The sequence below is a fragment of the Anopheles moucheti genome, chromosome 3, assembly GCF_943734755.1.
Source record: "Anopheles moucheti chromosome 3, idAnoMoucSN_F20_07, whole genome shotgun sequence".
In the NCBI taxonomy this organism is placed as follows: domain Eukaryota; kingdom Metazoa; phylum Arthropoda; class Insecta; order Diptera; family Culicidae; genus Anopheles; species Anopheles moucheti.
The window spans coordinates 60356637-60373534 of NC_069141.1; the positions used below are offsets into that span (position 1 = coordinate 60356637).

The 16898-nt window shown below is 41.2% G+C and overlaps 1 protein-coding gene across 3 annotated transcripts in view; it reads right to left on the reverse strand.

Moving 5' to 3' along the window:
• Positions 1-6958: 6958 nt before the first annotated feature.
• LOC128304072 (thyrotroph embryonic factor) overlaps positions 6959-16898 on the reverse strand; it is a 146268-nt gene continuing 136328 nt past the window's right edge. The window contains exons 2-5 of one of the 3 annotated variants that reach the window (XM_053041202.1): positions 11381-11538; positions 9395-9629; positions 8723-8961; positions 6959-7517 (exon numbers count right to left, since the gene is read on the reverse strand). In XM_053041202.1, the coding sequence (XP_052897162.1) occupies positions 7431-7517; positions 8723-8961; positions 9395-9629; positions 11381-11538 (719 nt within the window). In that variant the 3' untranslated portion in view covers positions 6959-7430. Of the gene's footprint in view, positions 7518-8722; positions 8962-9394; positions 9630-11380; positions 11554-16898 lie in introns of all 3 variants that reach the window. The other 2 variants (XM_053041203.1, XM_053041200.1) reach the window with 2 other exon arrangements.

Below are 16898 nucleotides of genomic sequence, written 5' to 3' on the forward strand. Positions count from 1 at the left end.
TCGCACTAGAAAAGCGGTCACAGTATAACTGTTTGTAATCACTACAATCACTAATACACTACAATATAATAATGCTCCTGTATAATACGCTATATAATCCACTACAAGGGTGTTTTTTTGTTTGTTTGTATGTTAATATATAGTTTTCGGTGAGTCTCTCTGTCTGTCGTTTTCGCGTGGAAGGATACTATCATTAAGAAGGGGTCAAGAAAGCCCGATGCAGGAGGGAGGGGGTTCCTCACTACCCTCCCCCTCTGTAGGAGGGATCCAGGGTTTACAACGAGGGGCTTACAACTAGAAATCTCTTTGTGGTTTGGTAGGGGGAGAATGGGGGTTTGCTTAAGTTTGCTTTTGTTCTGTACTACCTGTATTCCGTTTAATAATTGTATTTAGGATTTCATTTACGCAGCCTTACTTTGGGAACTTAACGACACAAACTCAAAACAAACTATAAAATCGAATCAAACAAATCACCATTAAGGAATCCCACGCTTCAATACGTCGTGTCCGGCTAACGTTGTTTATTTACTTTTTGTTTTCATTTTATCTGCTGCTTTTAACACTGCTTTTATCACTGCTTTTAACAACAAATGCCAGAAACAGAAGTGTAGAAGCCTTACAACTTAAAAAGAAAACAAATGTCATTTAACTATGCTTACAGTTTTATTGATCTCTTTTCGAAGAACAAAATCGTTATTCATTCACTAGAAAATAATAATAATAATAATATTAATATAATTAATTATCATAATAATAATAGTAATTTGATGACAAACGGGAGCAATACGTTCCCGTTTTTTCTTCCATTCGCCGTTTCTCGGTTCCATGTTTTTCCCCTTTTTTTGTCCAGTGACTCAGTATGTATGCACGTGTGTGTGTGTGAGAGAGAAAAAGAATGTTGTGTGTGTGTATGTGTGCATGTGTTTTTGTACGTATCGTAGATATAGATATGGTATAGTAGAAAAAAAAACGAAAGAAAACAGTATTTCTTAAGGTTAGTAAAATTAGAAAAAATGGGTGAATGCTCGTAAGTTTCGTCTTAATTCCACGCTGCCATTCTAGCCCTATGCCCTACTACATGTCTTTGCCACTTTTGTGTGTTGTGTTTTGGGTGTAGTTGTGTTAATGAGTATGTTCTTTTCTGTTATTTCGTGTTGAATACGATCAGAAACGTCCGGGGGCATAGTGTTCCTTGCTTTGCATAGCTTCCTTAATAACTTTTGCAAAATTTTCTACTATTTTATTATCTGCAGTTACACACTTTTCTATTTCTGAGTGATGAATACAAACAATCGGCGTGCAAGAAGAAAGAAGAAAAAAAAACAATGCAAACGAGCTGCAATAAAGTGAAAGTAATGCGCAGAAAGAAAGATAGAAACACAAGAATAAACAAGAGGGATGCAAGAAATGGACAAAATGGAAAAACCAACAAAAAACAGCACTAAACATTAAACCGATAATATTCACAAAACCAACAAAAAGGAAAGGAAAAACCAAACAAAAAAAAAACAATCTAGATTAATCAACATTTACAAGGCAGCAGAGTGTGTATGAAACGAGGAAAAAAGAATTAAGTAGTGTAAAGGGTAATTAGTACTAATGGTAACAAATTTTGTTCTAAATTTAGCCTTACTAACTTTCCGTGCTGTTTGATTTTCTCTCCAACAATTCAATTGTTGTTGTTATTACACTTGTAGAATTTCTTTTCTTCCTTAAAGACTTTTTGGTATTAGTATTAGCAAAAACAGAAACACAAAATAACAAATCGCAGTGCCAAAAAGTACAAGAGTTTTAACGAATACCTAAACAAGAACTAAACGTTTTAAGGAAGATAAACAGGGAGCTGAGAAGAAAAACCTTACACACCTAATAGAGAAGCAATAGGAGAAAAAAGGAGAAGAGAAGTTAGAAAAGACTTTCAACCAGTTCCTAATTAATTATAAAGCTGCTACTAATAGACGTAATAACAAGGGCATTTTAAAAATATAAAGAAAACGCTTAACCATACTAATTAAGTTTACTTTCTACACTTTTGTTTGATTTTTTGTTTGTTGTTTGTTTTTCTACACAACGCTACACAGCTTTCCTCCTTCTACCTTTGCTTATGTTTTCTCTTTGTTTTGCTTTCGTCACCCACCTATTTCGGGTTGTTAGCTTAGCTTAGCATCGGTTCTTACTAATAATCATTTCGGGTTGGTGAAGTCATAACTAGGTGCAGGAGTTTGTGTGTGTATGTTTCTTTTTGTTTCCTTCGATTAACGTATTCTGATGTAATTTTTCTTTGATTTGCTTTCAATTAAAAATGTGTTTTGTGTGCTTTGCGAGTGCTCTGCGCGCCTACGTTGTTGCCTAAGTTTGCCTTTAATTGATGCCCAGCCCACTAAGAGCCATTTGCAAACTGGCAGCATTATCCCTTTTGTCACCAATATTAACGAAACGTTGGAGAGAATGGGAGTATAAAAAAATCCATACAAACAATTTAACAATATGCAAACGAAAATTTACTACACTAACAGAAGCATAACAAAACGGGTGTTTGTTTGTTTGCGGGGAAAGAAAGACGAAACTATTTACACAAAAAAAGTTGATAATGAAAAGCTTCAAAAGAAACAAACAAAAAAGGAACAAACAAAATTCAGCAAAAGAGAACACCATTACCTCCTTTTACATGAGGTGGCCATTTTGAATCATTCTTGACATTTGTGAGAAGATCGCAGGATGAAATTAATAGAATGAATGAAACAGCAAAACAAAACAGAAAAACGAAAACACAGTAGGCAATGCAAATCGATGGTTACTTGATGCTATCGCTAGCGCGCTGCGTTGAACAGTGGGATAGCTTTTTGTTGCGCTCCAAATCATTATTAGCTAGTTTGATTTTTTTGTTTCTTTTTACTTGTATTGTAAGCTGTTTCTTTTCTAATCTTTATGAGACAGCGGACAGTTTATGGGCTTGGTAAGGTGCAGGGGAGGCAAAGGCGAGAGTTGTGTTAAATTCTTTAATGAAAACTAACGCATGGGTGGGGAGAACGAGTAACTCAGGTGTGCGCAAAAGTTTAACAACAACACTTCACCGCTTTAGTAGCGATACTGAGCTCTTCCACAATTAGTCCTTACTAGTGGACTTCCATTATTTGCTTATTTTTTGTTCCTTTTTAACACACGTTGACCCCCAACAAACACTCGCTTTAACATCCATACCTTCAACTTTCTTTACGATGCTTTTATCTTTTTCGATTTTATTTGCTACATTTCTTCCCCTGCCTTCTTGCCTTGCCATTTCATTTTCCTTCCATTAGTTTGTTTCATTATGTGTGTTTCTTCTTTTGTTTTGTTTTGTGTTTGTTTTGCGTTTGCTTTGTAGCTTGGTTTGCTTGGTTTGCTTTGTTTCGTTTGTTGCTTTCTTCTGTTTCGCGTTCACTTATCAAATTACATATTTATCGCCTTGTGTCACTTACTAAACGTTACTATCACTACAATTGAATCAGACTACTAATTGTTTGCTCTCGTGTTCTTTCTTTTCACATGGTTTCCTTTTTTTTGTAATATTTTTTTTACATTTATTTTCTCTCTCTCTCTCTTTCTTTCTCTTGTTTTTTTTTATTCCTTTACGGTAGCGATGTTTTATTTTGTGATTTACGCTTTTTGTTTTTAATCTTGCCATACCGATACGCTACACTTCCACTTCATTCTACCGTAACCATTATCCTTTTCTTAACATTCAACATCATTGCCCATCCTTGCCATTGGCTGTGCCGAATATTCACTATAATGCTACCGCTCCAGCACCCCTATCGAACTCTTCTGCAATTGGATGCAGGTGTGTCGACTAAAGGCCCGGGATTTCTTTATTTCGGTTTCCATCCACGCCAGCATAACGAAAGCTAGAACAGTCTACGGTGCAGGGTGGTACCGAAATGGGCATCAAACGCATTTCGCTACCGAGTACTAACGAGTGTGTGTGTGTGTGTGTTTGTGTGTGTCTTTTTTGGACAGGTCACGGTAACTGATCAACCTGGTCATTGCAGCGAAAAATCGTGGAAACACAGCCTAATTCTTCAGCATTACTCCCCGGACGCCTTGGCTGGATACACAACGGAGCAGCAAGTGCCCGGTAGCAAGGTCTTACACTCCCATCCATGTCACGCTTAAGGCCTGTCGGGGAAAAAGGGGCATACGACACAGACACAAGCCACAAGCTGTCACATAGACCTACGATGGCAAGCCTGCCTGTTTAAGGCTCGTGATAAAATTCGGACTCAAAGAACACAGGGCCTGCGACCAGCATTTGAACCATCGCAACAATCCCTTTCGGTTATCGGCGCCCCAGAGCAGCATTTACTTCTGGCTACAACTCTATGTCTCTATAATTTCAACATTTCGAACGTATGTACAAAGGCCGGCATAAGGCCGAAGGTATCCCAGGCTGCTACTTCTTCCTTGTAATTTGTCATTTATGTCAACGGGATTTCTTTTAAGATAATTCCTTTTCACTACACTTTACCTTTGCTAGCTTTACTGCATACACTACACGATGCATTTGTCTACCGGTCGTAGCTGTTGACACTACGGGTGTTCCTAACCTCCAAACCCTAATGTACCAACCAATATATGACCGGGCTGTGGCACTTTGCAAGGTGCCACCCCAGCGCATTATAACGATAACTAGAACGCAAAAGAGGTGTAAGTTGTATAACTCGATAACAATTATTATCCAACAGTATTTTACTATTCTTGCTAGCATCTCTTCTTTGTTTAATTTTTCTTTTCTTCGCAACAGCACTATCGGTATTCTGCTCAAGGGTTGTACATTGTTTGTCCAAGAGCAGCATGGAAGGCTTCCCGGAATTCCGGGAAGCGAAACGGTGAGCTAGAACACGCACTGTCGGAGTAGCAAGAGGTTGGGGGGTTTTTTTTTGTTCCACACGAAAGTTGGTTCAATGACAGAGTAATTCAGAGCGATCCAAGTCTTGTGATATCCAAGCTTGCACACGAAAGACGAAAGACCACTAGCGAAAGCATCTTTGCTCCACTTCCATCGTTTAGTAGGGTGTTTGAAACAGTAATGGACGACCAGGTGGTCAAATGGTTGTGACAGAATTTTCCGATCCCGGCTCGTTGCGCGTTTTGTACATTGCCCTGTCCAACCAAAAACCGGTCCACCGATCAAAACAATCGACCGGATGGACGTCGAGTTCCGGTTTGGAAGGTTTGGTTTTCTTATGTTTTGGAAGATAATTCCGAAGGCATCTCTTTATTTTTCACGTTTTCCGTCACATGCCGTGCAGGAGCGATCACTTCACACTTGCACATCCATTCGGGTGTTCCTTCTCAAGTGCCTTTACTGTACTCGTTTTGTGTCGCTTCGCATCGTACCGCTGCTGGTGCACCATGTGCCACGTGTTCATTTTGAACCGGCACGATGCCGAAGGAGCTTTCTAGCTCACGCAAAAACATTCCCTAAAGGTTTCGGGTGTTGAATTTAAAGATTTGCTATACCAAACTATCCTTTGCTTGATGCCGTTTAGCAACTGCATCAAAATGGAATCGAACGTGTGGGTGGGATGGTTTTCCAATTGGAGGGGGGAGGTTTATGTTTTCTTGCATTTGGTTGTTATCAGATGAACTTGATTTGCTTTGTTCCTGGGGGTTCGCTTCTTTGTTTTGTTTTGTTTGATAAACTCACAGCCCTACGTCGTCGTTCGTTCATTGTTATTATCTAGGCGTAGTTAACGCTGCCTAACATAGATCCTTTTATTCTTGGATACGCCATATGTACCAACCAGTGTTGTGGTTTAACAAATTGAGGTGCACTTCAATTCCTTCACATTAAAAGACAGCGTTCTGTACGAACACAAACCAGTAACAACTAAGACAACAACACAAGAGCCAACTGGGAAATCAATTTGTACCAATTGACACGAGACGGTTAATTAATGATTTTGTCTCCGTTTTGCAACCTAGCGCTCCTTGCAAATCTTTCTGCCGCTTCCGTTCCGAACTCTTGCGGTAAATTGCCTCTTACACACGCATGCACACACGTCTACAGTATAAGCTACCAATTGCACAAATCCAGCATAATTAATGTAAACTACATGTTAACGACCTTCCCCGCATCGATATCATGGTTCCTCTTTTTTTTTTGGGCGGGAAAGTTCGAAAAGAACAGAAAACAAATAAAAATAGGTAACATACAACCTTTGCCTAAATGTGTAACACTAACCGCAAAACCAGACGGAAACCAACATAAAAACAAAACAAACATAAACCGAATAGAACAAAACTTGGCTTACGCTTAATCGGTGCTGCTTTTGTAGTATCTAATGCGCGGCACGCAGTGACATTAAGCTTAAACCCTTGTCCTTTTAAATGTGTCTTTACACTGCTAATTGGTTTGTTCTGCTACTAATCTTCCCTGTCTCGGGACGACATGAGTTTTGTGAGTGAGAGTGTACTATGCCTATATGGTCTTTATAGGCGTTTGGGAGCAATGGGAGGGAGACAGAGTTTTGAACACCTTTCTCCCAATTATATTTCCCTTTTTATCCGCCACTGCGCCACTTTTGTTCTAGGCTAATTTCAAAACATCATTCAATAACGCTGCTCATTATGCGGCATTAAAGATGGAAGTGTTCTAAGACGTGGATCTTTGGATGATCTACATCTATCTGCGTGCACACTCGCATACACCTTTATTTCGAATTTACGCTTTAGCTACCGTTCCCTCCTATGGAGTTGTCTATTTGCTATCAACTGCTCAACTAATCATCCTAAAAAAGCCTACGGGAGCTATGTATTAGTAACAACCGAAACGATAACATAACGTACAACTATAATAGCCATTCTCTCTCTCTCTTTCTCTTGCTCTCTCTGTTTCCGTGTCTCTTTGCTGAGAGTTGCCGTGTTCCTGTTCACTTTCCTTTTCTTGAAGCTGTGCCTGGAACCGTTTCCTTGAACAGTCCTTAAAAGGTAGGATCAGCTTGGCGGCGGCACATTAGCTTAACATGTCGGTCGACATCCTTTCCTACCCTTAGTATCGTGTGTTGCCCTTGCCATTTCTCTCACATGTTGTCCCTTTGCCAGGAAAAGAAAGGATCGCGAACGATAAAGCTGCCTTTCACTAGGCTGCACTGCTGCGGGCTGTTGCTGCTGCTGCCCCCCGAATGTATGCTGCCGGTATGCCAGTGATCGGTGGTAACGTTGGTAGGACGAGTTGTAATGCGATAGCGCGTACGATAGTGCGCGGCCGATCGATGGTAGCGATGATGCGGCCATGATGGTAAAAGCGGCAATGCCGGAAACGGTGTGTGCCCGCCCCGCTGACGGTGACGGCCGATAGTAGTAGCAATAGTAGTTAGGAGTAGTCGTAGTGGTAACAGTAGTACTAGAAGTAGAAGTAGCGTGGATTGTTGCATCGGGATGGGCTAAGATTATACCTCCTGGTATTTCGACAACCGGGCGCGCAGTTCCATGTTTTCCTGCTTCAGCTGTTCCACCTCTCGATGTAGGTTCATGTTCTGTGTAGGGGAAAAGTGGGAAGTGGATCAGTTATAAGCCTAATATAATTACCAGGCGCTTTCGTTGTTGGGAGATACACACTCAGACGCCTTAAACATCATGTCTGTTTTGATTTTTAACCCCTGAACTATGACATACTTTGAATACGGAATTTTATGATAAATTATAGTTGTTTAAAGATTTAAAATTCTTCCCTTAAGATGACATATTTACAAAGTTTTACGTTTAAGTATTTTTTATTATTGGAAGAAATTCCGGACCAGTAAATCTTGTCTTGCTTTAAAGTTTATTTTTGTTTGTGATTTATTTTAACAAGCTATGAAAGAAGTTCCTAATATTATGTTATAATATATCATCTTTAAAATAAATATGGTACAATTGAAAAAAAAACTATACGATGGTCCTTGAGACGTATTATAATACTGACCGGTATCTTAAATTTCTACGTGAGTCAAATGTTGATGCAATACCGTTTATGTTTCAAAATGAAATTTGAAACTGTATAATTCACTGCAATTTGCACGTCATGTGTTTAGAATTAACGTTAACTTTTTAAATGCAACATTCACATAAATCAATAATATAATGCATATAATTGATCCTTTTAATGGGCATTATCCACCGCACGACTTTTATAACATATACTCGCAGAGCTGTATAAACTTCAATATCTGCGTATCTACAAAGTCAAGTGTATCTTAAAACATGTATGTCAGATTTGATTAAGAGAGATGAACAGGTAAGTCAGATTTTTAGAATTTAAATGTACGATCGCCCTATACGTCAAGATGTACGTTTATTCAAAGGGATCTGTAGTGTAACTAGGCTCCGCTTCTCGATTAGGAGGCTCTCCTCTTGTATATTACTAGCTTGGGTAGAGATGATTGATATTGGAAGAGATATTTGATGAAAATTTCAAGTCGAAAATACAAAATTTGATGAAAATCTCAAGAAATGATTGACAACGACTGGAAAAAGATGTTGAACTATGTTTGAAAATATAGATTGTCTCATGGGTACGATCGTATTCTACAGACTTTGGGTATTTAATTAATTGTCTATGGATCACTTTGACACATTCGAATATATACTTGACATCTGGAGTTAATTTAATGTGTTATTTCTTCTGTTTTTTCCTCAATAATGTCCCTGACTGTATATCTCCCACAACAGGAATTGAAAAATGGTTTCAAAAATCCTCTACCTCTTTTTCCAGGTAACCAGCACGGAGCGCGATTTGGTTTTCTTTCATGCGACGGGCGTCACGGGAACGCTTCGCCGCCATATTGTTCTTTCGACGGCGCGCCCAGTACTTGTCGTCCTTCATCTCGTCCGGTACGAACTGTTTGCGGGACTTCTTGATCATCGGCTGGGGCTTGAGCTCCTCGTCCGAGAAGGCGCGCGTCCGCGGATCAAAGTCACGGGTGGACGACATCGAGAACGCTGTAACATCGAAAACTAACATTTACAATAATGAGGGAGATGATCCTTAAAAAAAAAGAGCAAAAACCAAAAAACGGGACAATGGTGTGGACAATGTGGGGTGGGGTGGGGTTGAAAACGAGGGGTAGAATGAGTTGCGAGGATAAAAGAAGGTTTGAACGAAGAAAGAGTAACGTTCAGGGATAAAAAATCATAAAATAAATTGCCCTAACACAATGAAACTTATCGTAATGTCTTTCAGTACTACATTGCAGGATTATTGTTCGCACCGATTGGGAGTGTTGTTACTGATCGCAACAGCGCTAACGATCAGTAACGCATTCCGATCAGCTCATGATCCTCCATTGATGGGCACTCTGCTGCCGATTGGGTCGCATTCCCCGATTACCCACGGGGAAAGCAACCGTAATCGTCAGTAGGGGACGCTACTTACTTGAATCGGCCGGTGACGGTGGGTTCATCGTTTCCGGGCTCATGCAATCCGATGGCGAGGGCGATCGTTCCCGTTTGGTGGTCACCTGCCCGAGACCGGACAGCGACAGCCCGGCACAGTGGCCGATGCTGTCCGACCGCTGGCCGGTCAGGCTGGTCGAGTTGCCCAGATTACTGTTCGGTATTCCATCGTACGGAATGCCATTTTCCGAGAGAAACTCGTCCAGGTCAGCATACTGCAATGAGGTGTGTGCATATGGTTTGCAAGGGATAAAAACGGAATAACGGACGGTTAGATCAGCAATCATCGATCGCCAGTATAAACGAAACGGTCACGGCCCGGGTCACATGCGCGTTATGGTGCTCCGACAATCTCTACTTTACCACAACGGCTACACAAACTACTCAGCAAACGAACAAGCACCAATAAACGGACAACAAGCATGAAGCGTGTACGAGATTTACCCGAATATTAAAATGTTTAAGCCCCCAACAATAAACCGCCGGTAATGGTGTTTTGCGCCTTCCCCACCCCATTAACTTCCATTATCTAACGCTTAATGGCACACTAATTGTAAACCGTACCCCGCATCTTGCATGCAAACGGGTTTATTGAGAAAAGCGTAAGTGAAGCTCAATTTTTGTGCAATAATTTTTACGACTACAATTGTACGATTTTATTGGCCTGCTCTGCTGTGGAACTGTGCTCGTTCTGCTAATCGCCGCACAAAAGCGGTACCGAATGATGGAAAATTAAGTCAATTATTATCGCGTTTCGCCCGCTGTGCCCCGAAGTTCATCGAACGAAGGCCCACGTTGCTGCTTCTCTTTTTCGTTTACTTTCGATTTTCCAACAAGCACCTTATTGCTGGTTTTATTTGGGGTTTTTGGGGGGACAGCGTCAGCCCGGCCTGCAACTCCCGAAAGCTGATTGATCATTTTTGGAGTCTGAAGGGGATTTTCCGGCGATCGCGATGGCGACAAACAAGGAGAGAGGAAATTAGTTCCAAAATTAACCAAAACTACTGAAGTTTTCCCTGCACTGTCCAGACTGGAGTCACCGATGTGAACCGAGTGGTACTCGGTGGTCCGGGTCTCCACAAAAATTTAGACTCACTTTCACTGCACTGCGGCGATCAGCCAGACGTCGGAGACGTGGCTATACCGGCATAGTGGTGTTGGTCAGCCGAAAACAAAAAGTATTTTCAACTCTCTTTCCGTTCAGGTTTTTCCCCTGACAGCGCAACTTCCCCGGTGGAGCAGAGAGAAGTGCAGTTTCCGAAAAGTGATTCCTATCTTTCCAACACTTCCATCACCAAGAGTGATTCCATGCTGATGGTGGTGGTGGTGGTGTGATCGAGCTTATCTAACCGATTTAATGCCGGAAGGCCAGCAAGAGGAAGTGAAGACGATTGGTTAAGGGGATGGTGTTTTTCTTGACGCAATAAGACCCTTGCCCGCGCCATCGGAGTTCACTCTCGCAGGCGAGGAAAAGTAATTGAAGCGACACGAGAAAATGGAATGGTGACTGATGGAAAGCAAAAAAAAAACAAAGCAAAAAAACGGTGGGCAAAACAACAACAAAAAAGCTAATTGTACCATTGTCTCGAACAAAACCCGGAGACTTTTCAAATTTCTGATTGTTTTTCCCTTTTATTTCCGCTGCTTTTTTTCCAACAGTTATGGAGCTCTTCCATTTTGACACTTTTGATAGGAAGTTGTTGATTTTAAAAAGATAATTTTGTAAGTTTTTCCTCAAAAAACTACAGAAACTTACAGAAAAATGTAATGAATGAAAGGAACATGCAACATGATTGTGTATGATAATTTTCTTCCATAAGTTATGTACGTTCTATGATAAAAGTTAACAAAAAGCGCTAATGCCAAAGCGATTACAACATCTTTAACAGCAACCATTAAAAACAGTACAAAAAAAACCAACAAGAAACCACTAGCAAAGAAGTAAAGTTGGATCGTTTTTGCTCACCTCACTCACCTGATGCACTTTGAGATCAGAGTCATAGGGCAGGGTTTTGTCCCACAGGTTCGGGCCGAGGAACGCGGAGTGTGTTTCGACGTTCCATGGATCGTTCTCCTCTTTGTGTTTGTCCTCGCCGCAGATATCTTTGTTATTGCTTGTTTTACCTGAAAATAGAAAAACTACTATGAATTATAGATTTTTCCGCCGAAAATCATAAGGGGGTGGTGGTGGTGGTTCCGCCCATTTGCCACCGGGGGAAAAACAAACAAAAAAACATAAATGCAAAACCACACGCGTAGGATATCCGTTTTGGAGCTGTTAGGGGGAGGTTAAGGGAAGTTTAATGTTAATGTTGTCAAAACACGCTATAAGAATATTTCAAATATAAAGTTAAGGCTGATTTGACAGAGTTGATGTACATAAAATGTAAAATGCGTGGTTCTAGAAAATCGAATAAATAAGAAAATTGGAAATGTCGCATAACCGCACACATTGAAACAAATAAAATATTATTTGGCCAACATTGACATGGGATTGACATAGAGTACAAATAGTACAACACAATGTGAGATTAATAATAGTCGCCAAATACAATTTATACCATTTTTACTATCATTACTAGAGCCGATCACATCAATTTATGTTTGATTGAGTATACAAAAGATCATGTAGTGACGAGGACTTATCTTATTAGACCAACTTATTGTAATAAGTGTTGAATAGTCAGCTAGCAGCTACAATGAAGATTAGTAAGTATTTACATCGTATGTATGCCCTAACTTTTTATTAATAAATCTGAATAAAACTTTTTCTCAACTATCGATAAGGAGAACTATCGGATCAGGCATTTTTACAAGATCTATTCGACATAACTACTGTATATAAAGCATATCGTTAGGTTCTATTCCGTTATACGAACACCAAAAAGAAAATATTAAAAGATAATGCATCACAAAAAAATTATTTGAAATCATAGTATAAAATTACTAGGAAAGTATAAACATAGTATAAACACGATAAGTAATAAAAAATTAATTTTATAATACTTTTGAGTTACGCGTAAGTAATAAGAGGAATACTTTATTATTTGCTTTTTAATATTTCTTCTTAATTGGCTCTTCAACTTTCCTCAGTTTCAGCCTGTTTATGGTGCCGAATGGCCCGAAACCCAATAATTTTGCTTATGAGAAAAAGGCCAGATAGAATTATAAGCAGGACTGTCTTAATTTTTTGCTTGAACGATAATACTATTTGGTTTACTTATAGTCCTTGACATATCTATTTAAAAAAGGTTCATAATTATAAACATTAACCTTACTACCAGCTAACAAAGCAATATCTTTTTGACACAAGGTATTCATTACGCTCCGGATGTTTGTGTTACAGATACAACAAGGGAAAGCTTTCGAAGTATCCGCGCGCTAATAAAATCGGTCAATATGTTACGGATATTGGTAACGAAAGCGGACAGATCCTGCCGAGCTGATGCGATGATCACACGCATCTACGGCTCGATATGATTCAATCGCTTTTCAGGTGCGCAACTCCAACTCCTGTCATTCATTATGCTTTGCAGGGTGTGTATATGAAAGAATGTTTCCTGCTTTTCCCACTTTGCAAATTGCAACCGATCGCACGGCAGGGCACGGCAGGGGCACGGGTTTTCCCCGTTAGAAGAGTTCCATCGCTCCCCGCGGTTTAGCGCATAATAGCGACCGAACGCAACACAACTCATGCGAACGAACGAACGAACGAAACGAAAACAAACAGAGAAGCAAAATGAAAGTGAAATTTTATCCCCGACCGGTGCGTCACTTTCACTCCCTCCCCCTTCCCCACTCCCCACCCCGATTGGGGTAGCGAAACATTAAGACACGTAACATAGAAAAACATGGGCGCATAGACAAGCCGTATGTCGACATATCGGTTGGCGCGCATGTGTTGAATGTTTGAACGATCGCCGGAAGCAGCGGTTTACGACGAAGGCAGACTATTATGTTACGATGCGTGGCTATATGTGTGTGTGTGTGTGCATGTGGATTGTTGCCTGGCCAGATGTGCCGACCGAGGGAGGAAGGAGTTTGCGGTTTCTGTGTCTATCTTCGAAAGCACTTCCTAGTTGGTTAAGGAACTGGAATTCCCTGCCGGCATGTCTTCACCTTCGCGTGCCGTTGCGTTTCTATGGCACGGAAACATGCCACGGTAACATGCCGCTGGAAACGCTGGAGTGTGACGAAGCGGTCCGAAAGGGAAGGGATTTCCTTCTGCAGCACGGTACGGCAGCGTCCCAGCGGTGTTTCCACCGTTGATGGAAAAGGGTCTGATGATAGTAATTAAAGTCAACCCACTGAGCAACACGCCCGAGTTGATGGATGGACGCAGGCTGTGGGTGGGAGAAACTGAGCCACCGAGTTACTAAGGCGATCGGTGACGGCTTCGGAATGAAGGAATTCCAACGCATCAATCCATGCGAGTAGCAAGCCCCGGTAGCCAGGACCAGGTATTTAGGTTTCTGGGCGTCCCATACCAACCGTATGCGGTGCGATTTCCCTCCTCGTCGGCGGAAGGCATCCCTTTACGTAAGAGTATGGACGGTTGTCACTTGATCGTATAAATTTATCACATAAGCAAACAACACAAAAAGCACAACGAAAGATTAATTGCATTTGAGAGTAAATAATAATTTACTCGAAGGTGGAAGGTGGAACAGGAAATAAAATAGCATTTTTATAAGGAACGATCATTGAATGATTTTTAAAATGAAATTAATTTTCTATCAAGCGTGATTAAATCTTATATTAAGAGAGCTCCTTTCTAGTATTTGTAAACATGGCGCAATAAAAATAAAGTCAACCAAACGCACGACTTCAGCCGAGCAGGAAACATTTCCACCTTCCACAAATGGTTGGGCGCGAAAACTCCTTTTCAAGATGCTACGACTGACACATAAATAAACAATGCATAATCGGGATGGGACGTTTCCTCTCCTTCGATCAACAACAGGGCCATTTAACGAAAACTCGCTAAATCACGCCCCTCATGCCACGGTCGCACCTGCCGTGCGTGCGTGACATTAGAGGAATCGAGGAAGGCAAAGCAAAAGCTTCGCCGTAACTGTGCCAATAACAAAGCCAACAAAGCACGCGAAAAACTGGGCTTCACATTCGGTTGAAAGTGAAATTTTCGCTCATTAAGTCAGGCCCAACCGGTTTTTCCTACGTCGTGCGAGCGGTCGGAATAGGACGAATCGGATGTGTATGTTTACCCTGGGCTAGGTTTTTGGTTGCGCAACCACGATGAATGGACCAACCAGTGGGAGAGAGACTTTTGGCACTGTGGACGAGATGGAGGATGCAGGATGGAGTTCCTTGTTTTGCTGTAGGTGGGACGCTGTGCCCCGGATCTCGGATCTGTGCTATAATATGAATAGGTTGTTTATGGGGCGCGATTCACTCTAGCTCCGGGATGTTACTTGTAGTGTTATCTCTATTTGTTTAATACCTCTTCTTCAATAAGTCGTTAAAGTTGTTGGATTTACATTAAAATAACATCGATCTCTGAATTCCGTACGATTTTTTGGCTGAATTTTCATGATTTTTGGCATTTCTGCAATAGTTTCAGCATGTTTGGTTGAATTCCAGCTATTTTTAGATATTTAGGTATTTCAGCCCGAAATTGTTGGAGAGGTTTGTTTGAAGACATTAAACTAACCCTTCAGACATCCAAAGAAACAGAGTTGAAGTGCGGATCTGATTGTTCAGTTGAATTAACAATATCAAACGATTGGAGAACATTCAGATGGATGCGAAGTGGCCTATCAATTGGTGATATTTTTTAAGTCTACAATATCTTCGAAAAGATTCCTCAATATACCTTGACTGATTTGTCAAAAATGCTGAGCACATTATTAGAACCATGTTTGTGGATGCAGGTCATCAGAAGGCGATGTCAGAAGGTAGTATTCAACATCATACTACGTGTGATAGCTGACTTATTCAAGGTTTAAAAAGAATTTGAGACATTGAGAATGATCCTAATGTCCTCGTCTAAATCTTCAGAGTCCCCATAACGGCAAAGTTTTCATATATTTAACATGTTGTAGCCTTACTGTCACTCTACTGAGCTTAATTTTCTAAAACTTAAACCAGCATGCCGATCTGTCAGCATTGGCGTTAAAGTTATTGGACATAACAGCTACTTCCACGTCCTCTCTACCTGTTGGCCACAATGTGGATAAAATTAATACGCTTCCCCACCGACCAGAAGATCAATCGGGAAATCGGTCATCAAAGTCGGATGCGAGTGAAAAAGTGGTCAACCGGTTTCTGCCTCTCTCTCGACCATGTTTACAGTCACACTTGTCATAAAACACTACCATCGAGAGGCTTTTCGGCGAGGTCGGCTTTCCTCCTGTTCACTTCGCATTATGCTATGCCTATAAGCCTCCTTCAAACATTTGATTTGTCTTTCCTCTCGTCGGGTACCTTTATGTGTTGCCTGCTTGTGGCAAAACTTTCGCTCCCGGGCGCCTCAAAGTAGGAGCCCGGATTGAAACAGTTTTACGAGACGATCACGAAGACCAGAAGAAGTGTCTCGCGCGCGTGTTGCGCAACAGGCCGTTTTTATCGTCCTCTGTCTGTCAATAAAAAGTTGCACCATTCAAACACCATTCGACCCACCAATAAACCGACCGTGCTTGGGGAATCGCGGAACAGGTGCGCACGCAGATGGCATTGTGGAGTGGACATCGGGAATAAAGCCTCCGGAGCCGCTTGTTATTAGGATTATTTCCAAACGTAAATAAATGTTTAATACGATACGTTACTGTGCTACAGAGACCATTGCTTTACGATCGTCCATTAACGAGTTAGTATTTTGGGTTTTCTTTTTTGTTTTGCGCGACCTGGCAGACCACTTGCTCGTCGAAAGTGGCCGAACTCCACTTTCCGCTTCGCCCACTAACCGGACCGGAACATGACGTTCGGAGTGTTTAGTGTTCGGTTCGTTTCCTTTCCTTCTAAACAAATCGTCTCGCATAGCTCGTTTTCACTCTCTCTTTCTCTCTCTCTCTCTCTCTCTCTCTCTCTCTCTCTCTCTCTCTTAAAAAGCGAAACAAGGAAACGGACGGAAAGGAAATTGCGCAAAATCGCAAAATGAGGTAATGTTGTTGCAAAAAAATAAACAGAAAACGACATAATTGTAATTATGTGAATTATACAATGCACATTCGATGGAAACGCTTTCCACCGCATCCGTGCGAGGAAGTCAGAAGGACTGGAAGCGAACGCGGGGAAATGTGAAAATAGGCCATAAAGAAGTTGATGCGTGTTTGGTTGCGGCACTTTTTTTTTGTTTTGCGTTCGCTTCGCAAAGCCGGGGGTTTCTTCGGGGTTGAATTCGAACGTTTGATTTTCGAACCGTGCGGATGTGGTTGGAATTGATAAAGCTAAACCAGCGGGCACGGGCATTGTGTTGGTACCCGATCGTGCCGCCTGTTTTGCCGCATCAATATTTGCACATGCAC